Below are 20,084 nucleotides of genomic sequence, written 5' to 3'. Positions count from 1 at the left end.
TAATGTCTAGGGGAAAAAAAAGACTGAAGACAGAGCTAAGAAAAAAAAATGATGTCAGGATTTCTTTTTTCCCTCTATTGGGAATCATTGGTGTGGCTCCTTGTACTGTTATGGCTGGCAATCAGGCAACACAGCGTGCAGTAATCAGCGCACATACAGAGATCTGGCAATAACCAAAAACAATAGGACGAGCTCTGAGACGTGGAATCTCTGTAGACTGCAGTACCTGATCTATCCTCACACAACTATAAACAGCAGTGGATTGCGCCTATCACTACCTATGCAACTCGGCACTGCCTGAGGAGCTGACTAGCCTGAAGATAGAAATACAAGCCTGACTTACCTCAGAGAAATACCCCAATGGAATAGGCAGCCCCCCACATATAATGACTGTTAGCAAGATGAAAAGACAAACGTAGGAATGAAATAGATTCAGCAAAGTGAGGCCCGATATTCTAGACAGAGCGAGGATAGCAAAGAGAACTATGCAGTCTACAAAAAACCCTAAAACGAAAACCACGCAAAGGGGCAAAAAGACCCACCGTGCCGAACTAACAGCACGGCGGTGCACCCCTTTGCTTCTCAGAGCTTCCAGCAAAAGTTAATAGCAAGCTGGACAGAAAAAACAGAAAACAAACTAGAAGCACTTATCTAGCAGAGCAGCAGGCCCAAGGAAAGATGCAGTAGCTCAGATCCAACACTGGAACATTGACAAGGAGCAAGGAAGACAGACTCAGGTGGAGCTAAATAGCAAGGCAGCCAACGAGCTCACCAAAACACCTGAGGGAGGAAGCCCAGAGACTGCAATACCACTTGTGACCACAGAAGTGAACTCAGCCACAGAATTCACAACACTTGGGGTTACATTATTATTATCAAATTACTGATGGGCTCATTTTGTTCCACACGAGTGGAACCCCTTGACAAGAGTTTTTACTGGGAATTACGGTATTTTTGATTGTTAAATTTTATAAAATTCAATAAAAATTACAGTTATTAAAAAAAAAATCCTTCAGGGCACGCAAGGCCCGTTTGAAGTTCACCAATGACCATCGGGATGATCCAGAGGAGGTATGGGTGCAGGTTTTGTGGTCAGATGAGACCAAAATATTACTTTTTTAGTATCAATTTCACTCGCCGTGTTTGGAGGAAGAAGAAGGATGAGTACAACTCAAAGAACAAACATCCCATCCGTAAAACATGTTGTGGTAAACATCAAACTTTGGGGGTGGTTTTCTGCAAAGGGGACAGGACAATTGTAACGTGTTTAAGGGGAGATAGATGGGGTCATGTATCCCAAGATTTTGGCCAACAACCTCCTTTCCTCAGTGAGAGCATTGAAGATGGGTCATGGCAGGGTCTTCCAGCATGATAATGACCCGAAACACACAGCCAGGGCAACTAAGGAGTGGTTCCATAACAATCTTTGGAGGGAGCGAAAACTCAATGTAGCCCTGGACATTCTTTTGTAAGTACAGATATTCATTATGCAAACTAGGGGGCAGATCAGTGAGGGATCAGCGACCTGACCTGTCAGCATTAGGTATGAATACCTAATCAGAGCACCACATGAAGACCCCCCCACAGGCCCACCCTGGAGCACGAACATATCATTAACTGAAAATAAAAAATAAAATAAAAAAAAGACAGATTTCATCAACCCAGGTATCATTTTTATCAGTATAATGGTGCCAATCTGACACTGTGGTAGCTCACTGTGCACAATCCTGCTGACAGGTTCCCTTTAAGCATGTGAAATGCTGCTCGATGAGGTTGAGATCTGGTGATTGATTCGGCCAAAGCAGAATACTCCACTTCTTTACCTTAAAAAGCAGAGTATCGCCCTGTATACTTCCGAATTCATCCAGTTACTTCTGTCTTGTCACATCAATAATCACTAGTGACCCAGTGCCATTGGAAGCCATGCATGCCCATGCCATCACACTGCCATGTTTTACAATGGATAGGTTATGCTTTAGATAATGAGCCATGCCAAGCCTTCTCCATACTTTCTTCTTCCTATCATTCTGGTACAAGTTGAGCTCACTTTCATCTGTCCAAAGACTGCTTTTCCAGAACTGGACTGGCTTCTTTAAATTTTTTGGCAAAATCCTATCTGGCCTTTATTTTTAAGGCTGATTAATGGTTTATACCTTGTGATGGACTCACTGTATTTGCTCTCATGAAGTATTTTCTTTATGGTAGATTTAGATACTCAAACAACTACTTACTACTTACTTTCTGGAGAGTGTTCTTCACTTGGGTAGATGTAGATTATTCACCACTGTTGTCTTCCATGGAAGTCCAGACCTTTTTGTGTACCCAAGCTCACCAGTATACTCTTTTTTTTTGCAGAATGCCCCAAACTGTTGATTTGGTCAGAACTAAAATCTCTGCTATCTCTCTCATGGATTTCTTCTTTTTCAACCTAATAATGATCTGTTTCACTTCCATTGAGAGCTCCTTTGATCGCATATTGTGGGTTCACAGCAACAGCTTCCAAATGAAAATGCCACACCTGAATAAGCTTCAAACATTTTACCTGCTTAATTGATGATGGATTAATGAGGGAATAGCCCATGCAACCCATTAGAGAGCTGTTGAGATAATTGTCAAATTACTTTTGGTTATTTTAAAAAGAAGCAGCTACTACATATTAAAAAATATTTAAGCCCTGATGGGAACTTCCTTATATAAAAAAATCACATGTACATAGACAAAGATGGCATTTCTACAAGCCACAGAGAGATTTTTCCATGTGTGTATTTACAATAAAATAATTGTAGCATGCACCATTTATTATGGAGCAGTGCTGATAGGAGAGACTATGGGTTCACAGAGGATGATTGCACGAGACCTGTCAAGTTAATATTCTTTGTAACATTTCTACTGAGATATCCTGCATTGTTCTTCTCATGAAATTTACTAGAAATGCAATGTAACCCCTGCACCTCATTTTTAACTGCTTTTTAACGGATGTATATAAGACACTCCATTGGTATATGGTGTAATTCAGATCTGGTTATAATTGGAAACAAAGACAAAGATATGAACAGAACTGAATGTCACTGCTTTCAGATGCTTTTTTTTTCAACCTTATGTAATAATGTTTTTCTTTTATGAAAAATAGATCATGGATCCTAATACGAGGTTTAATATGTCCATATACATCAGGTATCTCTGGGGCAAACCCTCGTTCATTCTACAATTATCTCTCCTGACTCCCCTGATACACCTGTATGCCCCATACACACGCAGTACGCTGCTGCCAGACATCTTTGGCGGGAGCATATCCCCAGGGAAAAGATAAAGATCAGTTGTTTAACGGAAACCTGTCATCAGTGATGCTGCCCGTGCTTCTGAGTGATTTAGGCGGACTTGGCTGACTAGTCTGGAGCAGTTCCTGGTCAGTTTCTCTCCATCCTGCTCCCCAACTATCCCGCACACATAGTGAGAGACCAGCGGCATTTCCAAGTAAAACACACCTGCCTGCAGTTGCGCTGCCGGCATTTCATTCATGTTGCCTTTGGTTCAGGCAGCAGGAATCTGACGACTGATTTCCTTTGAATTCAATACATACTCATTAGATGGTTGACCAGTCCCACCCAAATTGATAAGTTTGGAGAAATTTAATCTAATATGAGCCTTAAAGAGAATCTATCAGCAGGATTTCACCCCAAAACTATTTAAATAGTAGGTGCCTGTAGCTCTCTCAAAGACAAGGCGAGCTATTCCTTTACATGGCAAGTCCTTTTTTCCCACTTTATTGAGAGATCGGTGTTTGAATTAAAATACAGATGATATTGAAGAACTACGGTAAATCTGAAGCCTCTGTCACTCCAGCTCTATTCCATGCTCTCTTCCTGCTTGACTACAACTCCTTTACCTGAGGTCACCAGCAATCAGGTGGATCTAGGCAGGAAATTGAGTTGCAGTGACAGTGGCTTCTGATCTACAAATAGTTCTTCAGGTATATTAACATATCAATTCTAACACTAATTACTCGGTAGTAGAAGAACAGGCCGGCCATGGAACAGTACTGCTGTATCTGTCGTAGAAAAAAACGACATGCACATATAAATAGTTTGGGATGTGAGATCCTGCTGACAGATTCCATTTAAGGATAAACATTATTAAAGTAAAGCATTTTCCTTCCATATCTTACATTAGTTCCCAAAGGAAAGTTTTATCATCGCCCACTCAGCAGTCAGGTGTTTTTTTTTTACTGTCTTCCCATCTATCTGATATTCTTCAAACCATAAAAGAACTGCTGGAGAGATAGTAGGAGCACAAGAAGGCTTTTCACATGTGGTTTCATAAGGGTTTGTTTCTAATAGTGGAGACCCATAGATCTTCATTGGACCTGTATACACAAAATAGAAATATAATAACAAGACAATATGACATTAATGGAATAATCAATCCTAAACATATCTCTAACATCCGTCAATGCAACTAGGTTACCAGCATTTGTCAAAATAGTCTAAATCAAGTTTAGAGCTATTTTTTTTACTGCGCTACATATTTATTGTCGAACACTGAGATTTATGAAGAACCAAGAAATATACAGTGGGGCAAAAAAGTATTTAGTCAGTCAGCAATAGTGCAAGTTCCACCACTTAAAAAGATGAGAGGCGTCTGTAATTTACATCATAGGTAGACCTCAACTATGGAAGACAAACTGAGAAAAAAAAATCCAGAAAATCACATTGTCTTTTTTTTAACATTTTATTTGCATATTATGGTGGAAAATAAGTATTTGGTCAGAAACAAAATTTCATCTCAATACTTTGTAATATATCCTTTGTTGGCAATGACAGAGGTCAAACGTTTTCTGTAAGTCTTCACAAGGTTGCCACACACTGTTGTTGGTATGTTGGCCCATTCCTCCATGCAGATCTCCTCTAGAGCAGTGATGTTTTTGGCTTTTCGCTTGGCAACACGGACTTTCAACTCCCTCCAAAGGTTTTCTATAGGGTTGAGATCTGGAGACTGGCTAGGCCACTCCAGGACCTTGAAATGCTTCTTACGAAGCCACTCCTTCGTTGCCCTGGTGGTGTGCTTTGGATCATTGTCATGTTGAAAGACCCAGCCACGTTTCATCTTCAATGCCCTTGCTGATGGAAGGAGGTTTGCACTCAAAATCTCACGATACATGGCCCCATTCATTCTTTCATGTACCCGGATCAGTCGTCCTGGCCCCTTTGCAGAGAAACAGCCCCAAAGCATGATGTTTCCACCACCATGCTTTACAGTAGGTATGGTGTTTGATGGATGCAACTCAGTATTCTTTTTCCTCCAAACACGACAAGTTGTGTTTCTACCAAACAGTTCCAGTTTGGTTTCATCAGACCATAGGACATTCTCCCAAAACTCCTCTGGATCATCCAAATGCTCTCTTGCAAACTTCAGACGGGCCCGGACATGTACTGGCTTAAGCAGTGGGACACGTCTGGCACTGCAGGATCTGAGTCCATGGTGGCGTAGTGTGTTACTTATGGTAGGCCTTGTTACATTGGTCCCAGCTCTCTGCAGTTCATTCACTAGGTCCCCCCGCATGGTTCTGGGATTTTTGCTCACCGTTCTTGTGATCATTCTGACCCCACGGGGTGGGATTTTGCGTGGAGCCCCAGATCGAGGGAGATTATCAGTGGTCTTGTATGTCTTCCATTTTCTAATTATTGCTCCGACTGTTGATTTCTTCACTCCAAGCTGGTTGGCTATTGCAGATTCAGTCTTCCCAGCCTGGTGCAGGGCTACAACTTTGTTTCTGGTGTCCTTTGATAGCTCTTTGGTCTTCACCATAGTGGAGTTTGGAGTCAGACTGTTTGAGGGTGTGCACAGGTGTCTTTTTATACTGATAACAAGTTTAAACAGGTGCCATTACTACAGGTAATGAGTGGAGGAAAGAGGAGACTCTTAAAGAAGAAGTTACAGGTCTGTGAGAGCCAGAAATCTTGATTGTTTGTTTCTGACCAAATACTTATTTTCCACCATAAAATGCAAAAAAAATGTTAAAAAAACAGACAATGTGATTTTCTGGATTTTTTTTCTCAGTTTGTCTCCCATAGTTGAGGTCTACCTATGATGTAAATTACAGACGCCTCTCATCTTTTTAAGTGGTGGAACTTGCACTATTGCTGACTGACTAAATACTTTTTTGCCCCACTGTAGCTATATATTTGGATTATGCTGGTCTTATACATGTCTACTTCTGTACTTATTCTTGATAAAGCATATATCTGCAGCTTATGTACAACGCTAAATCTATTCCTGATTCAAAGTGAAATATCTTCCACTGTTTTATGTATCAATTTATTAATCATTTTTCAGAGTTTTCTACTAAAACGTAGTGGCAATTCTCTGAACAAGGAGTGGAAGAAGAAGTACGTGACCCTGACAAGCAATGGAATGCTGCTCTACCATCCTAGCATTAATGTAAGTATTGTCCGGCTTGGGGCATCTTCAGAAAAGCGTATTATAGTGATGAATGCTGTCTGTGTAAAAATCGGACAGCACACTGACCAATGTAATTTAAAGGACTGTTCAGATGATGTTTTTTTCACACGGATTTAGTGTGTGTGTGACAAAAAAAGCTCAGCAATCACTGTTCTCCTATGGGTATTAGATGAGACTTGCCCATTCAAGTCAATGGGTGCTAAAAAAAAATCAGATCCCATCCAGAACATCTGGGTGCAAGCAGAATTTTACAGATACATTACCGTTATTAAAGGGTTCATCTGGGACTATGGATTCTTTGTTTTTGCCATACTGGACTAAGAACTTACCAGAAGGTATTTGCTAATTACCTGCATGTTCCTTTGACCTGAAGTCAACTTAGTAGCTCTTTCTCTTTCAATCTCTTCTGTTGATCGGTTGACACTGGCAATATCATGCTGATTGACCGCCAGGCCACCACATTTAGGCAATGTGAGTCAGCTGTCTGACAATACGACATCGGCAGTGATTCGCTGTTGACAGAGCAGAGCAGAAGAGAAGGAGCTGTTCTGTTGAAGTGACATCAAAGGAAGCAGGAAAATCGCCAGCTGTAGTGGTCTATGACCTCTCAGAGCCAGAAAAAAAATCGACTTAGAGAAGAACAGTTAGCAACTACCTGTCGGTAAGTTCTTAACCCTATAGGCAAAAAACAAAAGTCTTAGATACCCCCTTTAATCTACAGTACAGTAAAACTTTGGGGCATTACTGCTGAGCACATGTACATTCAGGCCGCTCATGCTCCTGTCTGCTATGCGGACAAGCTCTAAGGGCTGTACATGGAGTCAGTCATGTACACAATGTCCAGGCTGCCTTTTTTGCATTTTTGGTCTCCATGTATTGTACATACTGGGAAGAGAACTCCATGTAAATCTTAAACCAATGCTATGGCAGATCAGATGCCTAATAGTGTCATCATATTGGCTACAATGGACTCCTTTAGCTCAAAGAAAAGCTTATTTGGGCAGCACCAGGCTCTGGGCATCTGACATCACACTCCGCAGAGCGTGTGCAGGGCAGGATGTCAGTCAAGGAGCAGGGGGTGTGAATTCTGTTTAATGATCGCTGTTTGTTCACATCCCTGGTAGCACCTGGATGACTGGAAGTAAGTAGCTGCAGGGATAATATAACTTTTTTGTCCCTGCAGCTGAATTTCCAATGTAATTTCCAATGTAAAATCCACACATATTTAAAATGGTATTTTTTCTTTTTTTCCCGACAGGTTTCCTTTGAAGGGGTTGTCTGCTACTCAGACAACCCCTTCTCAATCCCTATGTTTCACCCTTGTAAAATAATAACACGTATACTCACCTCAGGTGCCAGCATCATTCCATTGGAGTTAGCAATGGCTCTTCCAGGGATCGTGTCACATTGTTATAGTACGCATTCCCTGCGCTGGCTTAACTCTCTCCTCCCTCCGTTAAATTACAAACATTTAGGGTAAGTGACAGAGCAACAAAAAAAGGCATCCGAAGGCAGGGAGAGTGAAGTGGCCACATAGATCGCGTAACATAACCATGTCACGCAATTCCCAGAAGAGCCAGTGCCGATACCGCGGGAACGGCGCCAGCACCAAAGGTGAGTATAGGTGTTACTATTCTACAAGGGGGAAACATAGGGATTGAGAAGGGGTCGTCAGATTAGTGGACAACCCCTTTAAGATGTTCAATCATCTACACACACTGCTTCCTTTTTCACCCATAGTTTTCATACCCTATGAATGTGATGATACTGACACCTACTGTTTTTCTCCATTAATGCAACGTAACGATTCTCAAAACAGTAAGGTCACCTTCATAGGGAAAAAATTCCACAATGCTGTGAACACAAAGAAGGCAACATTTATCCACACCTTCATATATTATGTAGCATTGTGCCACCAAAATGTTGCAACTGCTGACATGAGACATTATAGTGGCAATATTTGCAATTTTTTATGCCATGATTTTTTTTCTAACAATATTCGCTAAATTATTAATGAAAAAACACAATGTCTCATCACTTCTATCTCTGTATTCTACTGGTACCACGGTAACTATAAGTAGCAGAATGTTCCATTTTGTATGGAGTAGCCCTTTAAAGCACCCCCCTCGGCATTTTGTTAGTTTCTGGAGTGGTGCCACTAATCTAAGTTCTCTGACTCCAGTATTATACAGTACTTACCAGCCACTGTCTTCAGCTCTTCCTGGCGCTGCTCTGGTCCCTAACCACTGTCTGGTAACCCCTACTTCTGACTAACCGGAAGTCAGAGCCAATGATCACACGCTTTCAATGGAAGGCCTCCTTCACACGTCCTCTTCAAAAAATCTACATGTGAGACTGTCCATTTTTACTGTCTGTGTGGTTTTCTTTTGGGCGTCCGTGTGCACGTGTGTGCCATCAGTGTGACACGTACCGCAATAGAATGCAGAATATAAATTCCAAATTTACAATGAGATTCATAATTAGTGCCTTACGTGTATAGTTTACTGTGCATGCATTAACCTGATAAATTAATAAGTACAGTATATGAAAAAAATGACTTGGGTGCCCTCCCTATATTTGTAACCAGCAAAAGTAAAGCAGATAGCAGCCAGCTGATATTATCAGGATGGGACGGTCCACGGTTATTAGGCCCTCTACTGCAAAAACCACAAGTCCGCAGCCACCCCAGAAATTGGCACATCACATGATAATCACAATACTGGTGAAGTGACAAAAGACAGAACATATCCACAGCAAGCTGTTTTGACATTGCAGTGCATATGTTCATTATTAGAAAGGATTTTTTAGCACTTTTACAGGAGTGTTCTAGGCGAAATTTGCTGGAAAAAGACACATACACTAACAGAAACTACAATACCAGACCCCAGCCATTGTGGAAATGCAAGCTAATTCAGATGTTTATGTTTGTACTTTTCCTTCTCTATTTAGCAAAGGGTTAACAATGAAAATACATTTATTTTATTGTATATATTTTTGCAGGATTATCTGCATAGCACACACGGCAAGGAAATAATTCTACTGAGAACAACAGTAAAAGTGCCGGGAAAGAGACCACCAAGAGCGATTTCTGCTTGTGGCCAATCAGCCAGCATTAATGGTTTACTAAAAGATGTGAGCAGCCCATCGGTGATAGATGCCCCCAGTACCAAGCCTCCAACAACAAGTAAGTCTTATAGATAAACACATAGGCCCCGATTCATCATTTGCATTTTTTAAGGCACTTTTCTTTTTTGTGTTGTAGTATTAGTTACCGTTTTTAGCAAAGTCTTCAAAATGGCACACTCGATTTAAGAATTTGACACTAAGTCAAAATTGATTTTTTTTTCTATCTTGAACTGTTTTTGTGACTTTTTGGAGCCAAAGGACACATTTAACAAAATGGCGCAAAATTGAGCCAAAATACTGGCTAACTTGCAGGTACACCGTGGCAGGACTGGAATGGATCTGCGTCAAATTTTGCGAATTTTGATGAATCAGGCAAAAACACCTGGAATTGCTAAACTTCAATCACAAAGTGAAAAAAATCTGAAGCAGAAAAGTACATAATCTACTATATAATTGTCTAAGGGTCACGTCCGTCTTTCTGTCTGTCTGTCTTTCCGTTTGTCTGTCTGTCACGGATATTCATTGGTTGTGGCCTCTGTCTATCATGGAAATCCAAGTCGCTGATTGGTCGTGGCAAAACGCCCATGACCATTGCCACGACCAATCAGCGACGGCCATAGTCTGGCAGCGAAATGGCCGCTGTTTTCCTGCCCTGCAGTCAGCGCTGAGCGCTCACACAGGCTTAATGCCAGAGTTAACGGACCACGGTGTAACGCACTCCGTTAATACAGCTACTAACCCTGTGTGACCAACTTTTTACTATTGATGCTGCGTGTGCAGCATCAATAGTAAACAGATCTAATGTTACAAATAATAATAATAATAATAATAAAAAGGTTATTCTCACCCTCCGACGTGGCGCCCTGTCCTCGGCAGTGCAAGCAGCAGGTTCCGGTGCCAAGGATGCTATGCGATAAGGACCTGCCGTGACGTCACGATCATGTGACCGCGACATCATCGCAGGTCCTGCGCTCATACCAACCCTGGGATCGGAAGCTGCCGCGTGCACCGCACTCAGGCGCCAGGACTTCAAAGGGCCTTCGGAGGGTGAGTATATGTTTATTTTTTATTTTAAGTCTTTTTTAACAACGCATATAGTGCCCACATTGCTATATACTACGTGGGCTGTGTTACATACTGCATGGGCTCTGTTATATATTACATCTCTGCTATATACTATGTAGCTGGGCAATATACAACGTGACTGTGCAATATACAATGAGACTGTGCAATATACAACGTGGCTGTGCAATATACTACATGCTTTATGTTATATACTACGTAGCTGTGCAATATACTATGTGGCTGCGTCAGTTCTGTTATATACTACGTCGACTGTGCAATATACTACGTGGCTCTGTTATATACTACGTGGCTGTGCAATATACTACGTAGCTATGCAATATACTACGTGCCTCTACAATATACTACGTGGGTCTGCTATATACTACGTCGCTGACCAATATACTACATAGCTGTGCAATATACTACGTGACTGTGTTATATACTATGTGGCTGTGCAATATACTACGTGTCTGTGCAATATACTACGTGGCTCTACAATATACTACGTAGCTATGTTATATACTACCTGGCTCTGCTATATACTAAGTGGCTGTGCTATATACTACGTGGCTCTGCTATATACTACGTGCCTCTGCTATATACTACGTGGCTCTGCTATATACTACGTGGCTCTGCTGTATACTACGTGGCTGTGCTATATACTACGTGGCTCTGCTATATACTACGTGGCTGACCAATATACTACATACATGTGCAATACACTACGTGGCTATGTTATATACTACGTGGCTGTGTTATATACTACGTAGCTCTGCTATATACTACGTACGCTGTGTTACATACTATGTAGCTCTGTTATATACTACGTAGCTATATTAGATACTACGTCGGTTGTGTTATACTCTACGTCACTGTGCAATATAGTACGTAGCCTGTGCTGTATACTACCTACATATTCTAGAATACCCGATACGTTAGAATCGTGCCACCATCTAGTAGACTTAATAAAAGGCACAAATAGAATAATGAATTGGGTGCAAACCATAAAAGGTGCAAAACAGAAAAAAAACAGGAGCCAAGGTAATGATAAATTGGAGCCATTCCATGTATCATGGAGTGCATGGTTCTCTGTACACTTGTGTCCCTAAAGTGATATTTTCAGGCGCTATGATGACAATGACAGGCATTATTTATCTATAGCCAATACCGGTGGCTTAATTGACAGGATATTTACATGTGTTGATTATTATTCATACAATCTACGAAAATATACTTGTTGAAGAATGCAGGGTCGCGGAGCATAGGTGCAGCCACAGAATACCTCCCAACTTTTAAAGATAAGGAGAAGGACATGTATTGCGACATTTACACAGTAATTTTGCCCATATTGCCCATATTGTGTTTTCACCTACAATACCTATTTTATGGCTCAAAATATGTTGCTCCCACTGTGTCCTCATCCTAGTATGATGTCCCCACTGTTTCCCCACACACATTACGAGTCTATCAGTGACACCCTACACAGATTTATGCCCTACCACAGTCCCCTCAGAGAGTATGATGGCCTACCACAGTCCCCCAGAGAGTATGATGCCCAACCACAGTCCCCCCAGAGAGTATGATGCCCAACCACAGCCCCCTCGCACAGTATGACGCCCACTCACAGTTTGCACCCCCCCACAGTATGATGATGGATCGCCCCCAGTAGGGCAGTTGGGTACTCGGTAACGGGTCCTTCGGTTCTCAAGGGGGATGTCACAGTGACTGACCCGGTCCTTGGCCCTCGGGAGGTCCGTTGTAAAAGGGGGAAAGGCCTTTAAAGGGATAATGTTCGTGACGCCACCTGTGGTATTCGGTCAGGGTGACAGACGCCGCTTAGGGGTCTGCTGGGGTAATGGCAGCTAGATGGTATACCTTCCCACAGGTAAAGTATATCCCCAGGGCTTCCCCGTGTGTGGATGGTGGATGGTGAAAGGCGCAGTGAAGAACGAGGACACAAGGTTGCAGTCTCTTTACCTTTACTGAAGGTTTCAGCGTCCACAGTCCAGAATAGGGACCACAGGGCAGGCAGAATAAGGCCGGTCTGAAGGCAAATCCAGAGTCCCCTTATCCAGGTGAAAATCAGTAGCCTTCCTCTAGCGCCTGGATGTTGTAGTACCTTACTGTTGAGCCTCTCGTAAGGTCCTCACAACTGTTGTTGGTATTCTAGATGTTATATTTCTCTCTCTGTCCCCCAGATGGATAGGGACAACCCATATGACTGATGGCCTGAGGCTTTTTACAGGGACTCTAGCACGCCCCAGCCCCCTCAAGTTGCCACTGTGCCTCCTGGGTATAGGTGCGGATCAGCAATGTGCAATTAACTGTCCTGTTGGTCTCTGGAGCAAGGCATGGAGACGATTGCTCCCTCGGTGTTCCGGCTACCGGATCCTGCACCTCAGAAGGAGGCAGCCTATGCAGGGCAGAACTCCTTCTGGTTTTCCTCTCCTTTTGCTATGACTTCATTTCTCACCCTCTACAATACAATTCTCATTCGTGTCCTTCCTTAGGATGCTGCCGCATCGGTAGGCAGTCTCAACTCCGTGACCTTCTGTCTAGGCCTCTGACAGGATCCCACCCCTGTCAGGGACCCTCTGTCGGCAACTGCTAGATGTTCCTCCTATCCCCTGTCTGCCTGACAGGTGCTGCCTGGGTGAAGCCCAGTCAGCTTCTCACTAACTTCCTATCCAGACCACCAGTTTTACCTAATTGTGAAGAGTGCCCTAATAGATAGGAGCATAGCTCCCCCTGGTGGGCTGGAGTGTGAAGTGTGTTGAATGGTTTGTGATACCTGGTAAAGTGATCTCCTTTATTGCCTTCAGACGTAATACCACTCCCCCTGGTGGAAGAATGACATTACTGCAATGACCAGGACCCTGGGGCGCTGCACTGACCTCACACACAGTATGAACCGTCCATAACTGCCTAACACAGTATAATGACTCCCATAGCTCACCATGTATGTAGCATGATGGACCTCACAGCCTCCACACAAAGAACGATGACACCTGAAACCTCCCATATAGTTTGATGGCCCTCACACAGTATAATGACACCACAGCTCTGTGTATACGATAAGATGGCTCTCTACAGCCTGTTATAGAGTATGATGGCTCAAACAGCCTCCCCTTACACAATAATAGGGTCCCCACATCACTTCCACATAGAATGATGACCCGCACAGCACCTGACACTGTATGATGGCCCCCACATCTCTTCCACACAGTAAGTCCCTCACATCTCTGTATATGCAATATGATGGTTCCCCGAGGAACCCCACCCCTAAGAGTATGATGTCCTCCTCAAAATATTATGGCCCCAGAAGTCCTCACACATTATAATGGCCACCATGGTTTCATGTATAAAGTGTTATAGCCCTGGACACAGTATGATGTCCTCTCATCAGAGTTGCCAACTGGACCTTTTTATTTTTACTGGACAGCTCATAAAAAAATGGACAGACAATATTTTTTACGGACACATTGGAAAACCATAATAAATCATTATGATTATTAGTGGCACATGTCTTGATATACAGACATACACTACATTCACTGTCAATAAAATAACGATAATTACAGTCAAAATCATTTGTGTAAGTTTCTTCAGCTTCAGAAAAAAACACCAACAACTTAATTTTTTTATGGACAAGGCAAAAAAGTGCCCTGGACAGGGATCACCCTCACCCAGGATCTGCCTGCAAGTCGGAAGCTTCCTGAAGCCCATACCGCAGTCTGCATGATTTGTTTACAGTGATGAATATAGTGCAAAATTATTTCTATTACTATTATATACTAGATGGTGGCCCGATTCTAATGTATCGGGTATTCTAGAATATGTAGGTAGTATACAGCACAGGCTACTTACTATATTGCACAGTGACGCAGTATATAACACAACCGACGTAGTATCTAACATAGCTACGTAGTATATAACAGAGCTATGTAGTATGTAAGACAGCGTACGTAGTATATAGCAGAGCTTAGCAGAGCCACGTAGTATATAACACAGCCACATAGTGTATTGCACAGATATGTAGTATATTGGTCAGCCACGTAGTATATAGCAGAGCCATGTAGTATATAACATAGCCATGTAGTATATTGTAGAGCCAGGTAGTATATTGCACAGCCAAGTAATATATAACACAGTTACGTAGTGTATTGCACAGCTATGTAGTGTATTGCACAGCTATGTAGTATATTGGTCAGCGACGTAGTATATAGCAGAGCCACGTAATATATAACATAGCCACGTAGTATATTGTAGAGGCACATAGTATATTGCATAGCTTCGTAGTATATTGCACAGCCACGTAGTATATAACAGAACCGACACAGCCACATAGTATATTGCACAGCTACGTAGTATATAACATAGAGCATGTAGTATATTGCACAGCCACGTTGTATATTGCACAGTCACATTGCATGTTGCACAGTCACGTTGTATATTGCCCAGCTACATAGTATATAGCAGAGATGTAGTATATAACAGAGCCCACGCAGTATGTAACAGCCCACGTAGTATATAGCAATGTGGGCACTATATGCATGGTTAAAAAAAAGCGTTAAAATAAAAAATAAACATATACTCACCCTCCGAAGGCCCCATGAAGTCCTGGCGTCTGTGTGCGGTGCCCGCGGCAGCTTCCGGTCCCAGGGTTGGTATGAGCGCAGGACCTGTGATGATGTCGCGGTCACATGACCGTGACGTCACGGCAGGTCCTTCTCGCATGGCATCCTTGGCACCGGAACCTGCCGCTTGCACTGCCGAGGACAGGATGCCACGTCGGAGGGTGAGAATAACCTTTTTTTTTATTATTATTATTTGTAACATTAGATCTGTGTACTATTGATGCTGCATACGCAATAGTAAAAAGTTGGCCACACAGGGTTAATTGCTGTGTTAACGGAGTGCGTTACACCGTGGTCCGTTAACTCTGGCATTAACCCTGTGTGAGCGCTCAGCACTGACTGCAGGGCAGGAAAGCAGCAGCCATTTCGCTGCCAGACTATGGCCGTCGCTAATTGGTTGTGGCAATGGTCGTGGGCGTTTTGCCACGACCAATCAGCGACTTGGATTTCCATGACAGACAGAGGCCGCGACCAATGAATATCCGTGACAGACAGAAAGACAGACAGACGGAAGTGACCCTTAGACAATTATATAGTAGATATATACTGGATTAGATATTTTTTGATAAATACTGAAGAAAAACAACTTGTGCCATTTTCTGTTTTGTACATCCTCTATAATGTCATGGTAAGCAATGTTATTTAACAATATGCACTGATAAAATTAGTTTGGGTCATTGTGTTGTCAGCATTGGCATTGGCATATGTCCATACCCCTGGCATCATCATTAAGGCTTGAAAACCAGTTTGTTATTACTATTGGATGCCATATTTATGTAGATGGCGCAAATGGCAAAGAAGGATAGCCTGTGGAACCCAGCAGAAACACCTGTGTCAAAGCTAGCTAGCAAGTGGGGGTGAGCAGTTCTTGTTATTAAAGGAAAGCTTTCATCAGAAAATTGTCTATTGTTTAAATTTAATTTTTGTGACAAATGTATTTTATAAGAAATGTTCACAGTTTTTTTTTACATGTTAAATCTGTATTAAAAATAGAAAATATAAATTTGGCAATTTTCATACTGTCCACTGGTGCTTTTTCAGAAGCTAACTTCCTAGTTAACTTCCTAATAACTACAGCAAATTATGTAGTGAACCTGCAGAAAGGTCATTGTGAAGGGAGGTGATGCAGGGCGAGCTGTGACTAGTGATGATTGATGGTTCGTTTGTTATCAGCTGTGTATAATGCCGGTGCTAGTGTCTGTGTGAAAATTCAGTCAGAGGACTCAGATCACTGAAAAATCTGTGATCTGTCAGTTATAGACCAGGCAGACTAATAATATCCAGACTGGCAGGAGAAGACTAAGTGCAAGGTCCGGCCCTGGTACACAAGGGCCTCATTAACATAAAACTTTCACAGCTGATTACAGAAGAATGTCAAAACAGATTTCTTCAAAAAAGGTTTTATTTTAATGATCCTCAAAGCGTCATTACAGCCATGTATTTAATTAAAAGAATTGTCCAGGACTACGCAAATTGCCTCTTCTGAGAAAAAGAGGACTTAAACTCTATAGCGCCACCTGTTGGAAGTAGCGATCCTACAAGTCACTGTGACTTGTAGGATCGCTACTTCCAACAGGTGGCGCCATAGAGTTTAAGTCCTCTTTTTCTCAGAAGAGGCAATTTACATATTATATTTCCCAGAGGAGCATTGCACGGTGAATAAGCCTCCTTACCTTGACAAGCCAGAGATGGTATGTCACTCTCCATAAGGAGAAACGTTACCACTTAGATCCCTGTCCAGGACTATTATTTTTTCACAACCGGCTGTTAATAATCATGACGTCAGCAGTCGCGCCCCGTCAACAGAGCAGAGTGGATGAAAAGCCGCTGCTCTATTGAAATGACATCAGTGGAAGCCTCTGACTTGTCTGGGACATGTGAAATACAGGTTTTCCACATTCATCAACCTACTCAAGGATATGTCTTGAACCATACCTTCCAGACTTAACAAATCGCACCTCCAGGGAAGAAAAATCCCTGTCTAGAAGATAATACCTACTGCGTGCAAATGTCGTGAAAAAGGCCGAGTTGGCTGAAACGTGTTGACATTCAAAGGTTGCTCTTATTTTTTGACCTTTAATAAAAGAAATCTTGTTTGCGTTCAAAAGGAGTGTGCAATTGATATTTTATTCTACATGTGACTGGTATGTGGCCGCAGTGATCAGCTTCGGGCACAAACAGGCAGGTAGTTAGCAACTACCTGACAGGTAGTTCTTAGGCCCATAGTAAGAAAAATTTAAAGCCCTGGATAACCCCTTAAAGAGTTCATAATCCTACTGCCAAGTCCTCTTTAAGCTGATTAGTTACTACTGCTAATACATATTACTGACACTTGGCTACATTTTGTTTCCTTCCGTTTTGTTGTTCCTCTCCATGGCCAAGAAAGGACTGCCAAAGCGCCGATGTGGCCGCGAACTGCAGTAACATGATTGCACAGTGCCACCTAGTGGACTAGAATTTTTACTCTTGTGCGTTCAGTGACAGTGAATCTATAACACATTAGATTGAATTTGCAAGAGAATAGAACTGGCAGCTGCCATCTGAGAATCAAGATGAAGCCTCTTAAAATACGTTAATGCTTGAATGCAGCTTAACATCTCTAATAATTTATGAGTGAATTGCTTCTAAAATGACTACTTTATCTTTTATAACAGTTTTTAGTAAGGTTGCCCCATCTGGATTCGAAGCGTATGAAAGGTTATCATCTCTGCTGGAATGCATGTTTTAATTATCTCTTTTCACAACAGTCACGGTAATTGCGTCTTATAGCTGAGTTTAATTGTTATCTTCTGTCTCAGCTGAGTAATTTCTTTGTACTCTCTTGTTCTGACTATAATCTTATCGTCTATTTTTGTTTATTGGGCTTGCATAAAATCGTTAATAAAACAGAGGACTAACAGGTGGAAAATTAACTGTTGCTTTAAGCTTGAAGGGTGACCGTACTTTCAAGGAACTTTTCATAATACTTGTGTGTGCATGAGGAATAGCATTGTCTCTGGCCATGGCCTTGTAATAACCAGGCCGAACGTTCCCTGCTTTCCACCCCCACACGGTGTCCGCAGCCGAAGGAATTGTGACACACACCGGTCTTGGTGATAACAGTTGCTTTTACTTCAGCAGGAACGGGAATTATAACTTGGAATAAATAAGGAACAGTTTCTCATGGGTAGTCCATGGCAATTACAGTTCACACTTAGATGCTGAGATGTGATTGGGGTCTGGAGCTTTAAGAGCACTGGACAGTGTCTTTTGTCAGCTTACAGAAACAGGTAGATGCAGCAATGAGAGGTTACAGATCTGTACTCGGGGTTAACTCCAGTGTGTCACGCAACGTGCACAAGTACTTATAGGTGAATGTAAAAACTGAGGTGATTCCAGTCAGAAAGACTTTAGAATGATGTCACTTATAGGTGAATGTAAAAACTGAGGTGATTCCAGTCAGAAAGACTTTAGAAAGATGTCACTTATAGGTGAATGTAAAATCTGAGGTGATTCCAGTCAGAAAGACTTTAGAATGATGTCACTTATAGGTGAATGTAAAATCTGAGGTGATTCCAGTCAGAAAGACTTTAGAATGATGTCACTTATAGGTGAATGTAAAAACTGAGGTGATTCCAGTCAGAAAGACTTTAGAATGATGTCACTTATAGGTGAATGTAAAAACTGAGGTGATTCCAGTCAGAAAGACTTTAGAATGATGTCTGTAGAGGTTTTAGAGGGAACCCAGGCTTTTATGCCTGCAGGAGATCTTTTAGTGAAAACAGCCTCTACATTTGTTCTGCTCTCCCTGAGGGCATCCCTCAGACTAAAGAACATTCTAGACTTGCCTTGAAAACAGCTCCTCCTATTGACCATGTGACTAGGAGCTGGCCAATAGGACATCGGATTCACATCTCAGATCCTTACAAAACAATTATGAGTCATTGTACACTTTCACCATTAGGTGGCGCCAGAACACAGCAAATGAGAAAAGCATTGCATCTAAAATGGAGGTGACTAGAAATGGAGAATTACAGCTCACAAATGTAGGGGATAATGTTGAAGAGCAGTTAGACAGTGAGCTGTAGTGTACAGAAGCTGCTCACAATCCTGGATTACTCAAAGGGAAGGACACACTCTGGACTGGGTGACTAAAATATGACTAAAATATGACTTGTGTCATGCATTTTCACCAGTTTTCCCCTTTGCAATCCACTCTGAGCTGGTGGAAAGAGATGAGCTGCGGTGATCTCTTCCAGAGCTTCAGAGCTCAGCACACAGAAAGGGATTCCTCATCCTCATTCCTTTTTAGCACACAAGCGATGCAGCAGCATAAAGGACATTTTACAGCAATAGTGGTCAGTGTAGATATGAATCCAACTCCGAGGTGAGGAAAAAGATTTGTTAGAAAGTTGAGCACAATCTTTCTGTGTCTCCCTATGCCTGATTCCTCACTCTGCTCTTCTTTTCTCCTCCATTCTCCCCTTTGTAAGAGTATGATGTGACATGACACCACACATGGTGCCACATAGTGTGTCTGAGCCAAATGGATTTGAGCCATTATTTCAGAGTGGATAGTGAGTTTACGGGTCAGAGAGAGGGAATGATGTTTCTTCAAAGCAGATTTCTGTAATAACTAAGATATATTGCAACGCTTGTTATAAGGGATAAAGTCTCTTCTTGTGTAGAGTGACATGCCTGACATGCAAGTGTAAGGAGACTTACAGGCCATGCAATGCTCCTCTGGGAAACTGAATATGCAAATTGCCTCTTCAGAGTGAAAGAGGACTTGAATTCTAGTTCCACCTATTGGAAGTT

The 20,084-nt window shown here is 42.1% G+C and overlaps 1 protein-coding gene across 4 annotated transcripts in view; it reads left to right on the top strand.

The window, feature by feature from the left end:
• AGAP2 (ArfGAP with GTPase domain, ankyrin repeat and PH domain 2) overlaps nucleotides 1–20,084 on the top strand; it is a 389,873-nt gene that overhangs the window by 356,039 nt on the left and 13,750 nt on the right. For all 4 annotated transcript variants that reach the window (XM_069758598.1, XM_069758597.1, XM_069758595.1 and 1 more), the window contains exons 10-11: nucleotides 6,334–6,438; nucleotides 9,460–9,643. In XM_069758598.1, coding sequence (XP_069614699.1) covers nucleotides 6,334–6,438; nucleotides 9,460–9,643 — 289 coding nt within the window. The remainder of the gene's footprint in view (nucleotides 1–6,333; nucleotides 6,439–9,459; nucleotides 9,644–20,084) is intronic.

This window comes from Ranitomeya imitator, chromosome 3 (genome assembly GCF_032444005.1).
Source record: "Ranitomeya imitator isolate aRanImi1 chromosome 3, aRanImi1.pri, whole genome shotgun sequence".
NCBI classification, from domain to species: Eukaryota; Metazoa; Chordata; class Amphibia; order Anura; family Dendrobatidae; genus Ranitomeya; species Ranitomeya imitator.
The sequence above is the reverse complement of the archived record's forward strand: the minus strand, read 5'-3'. Positions and strand labels throughout refer to the sequence as shown.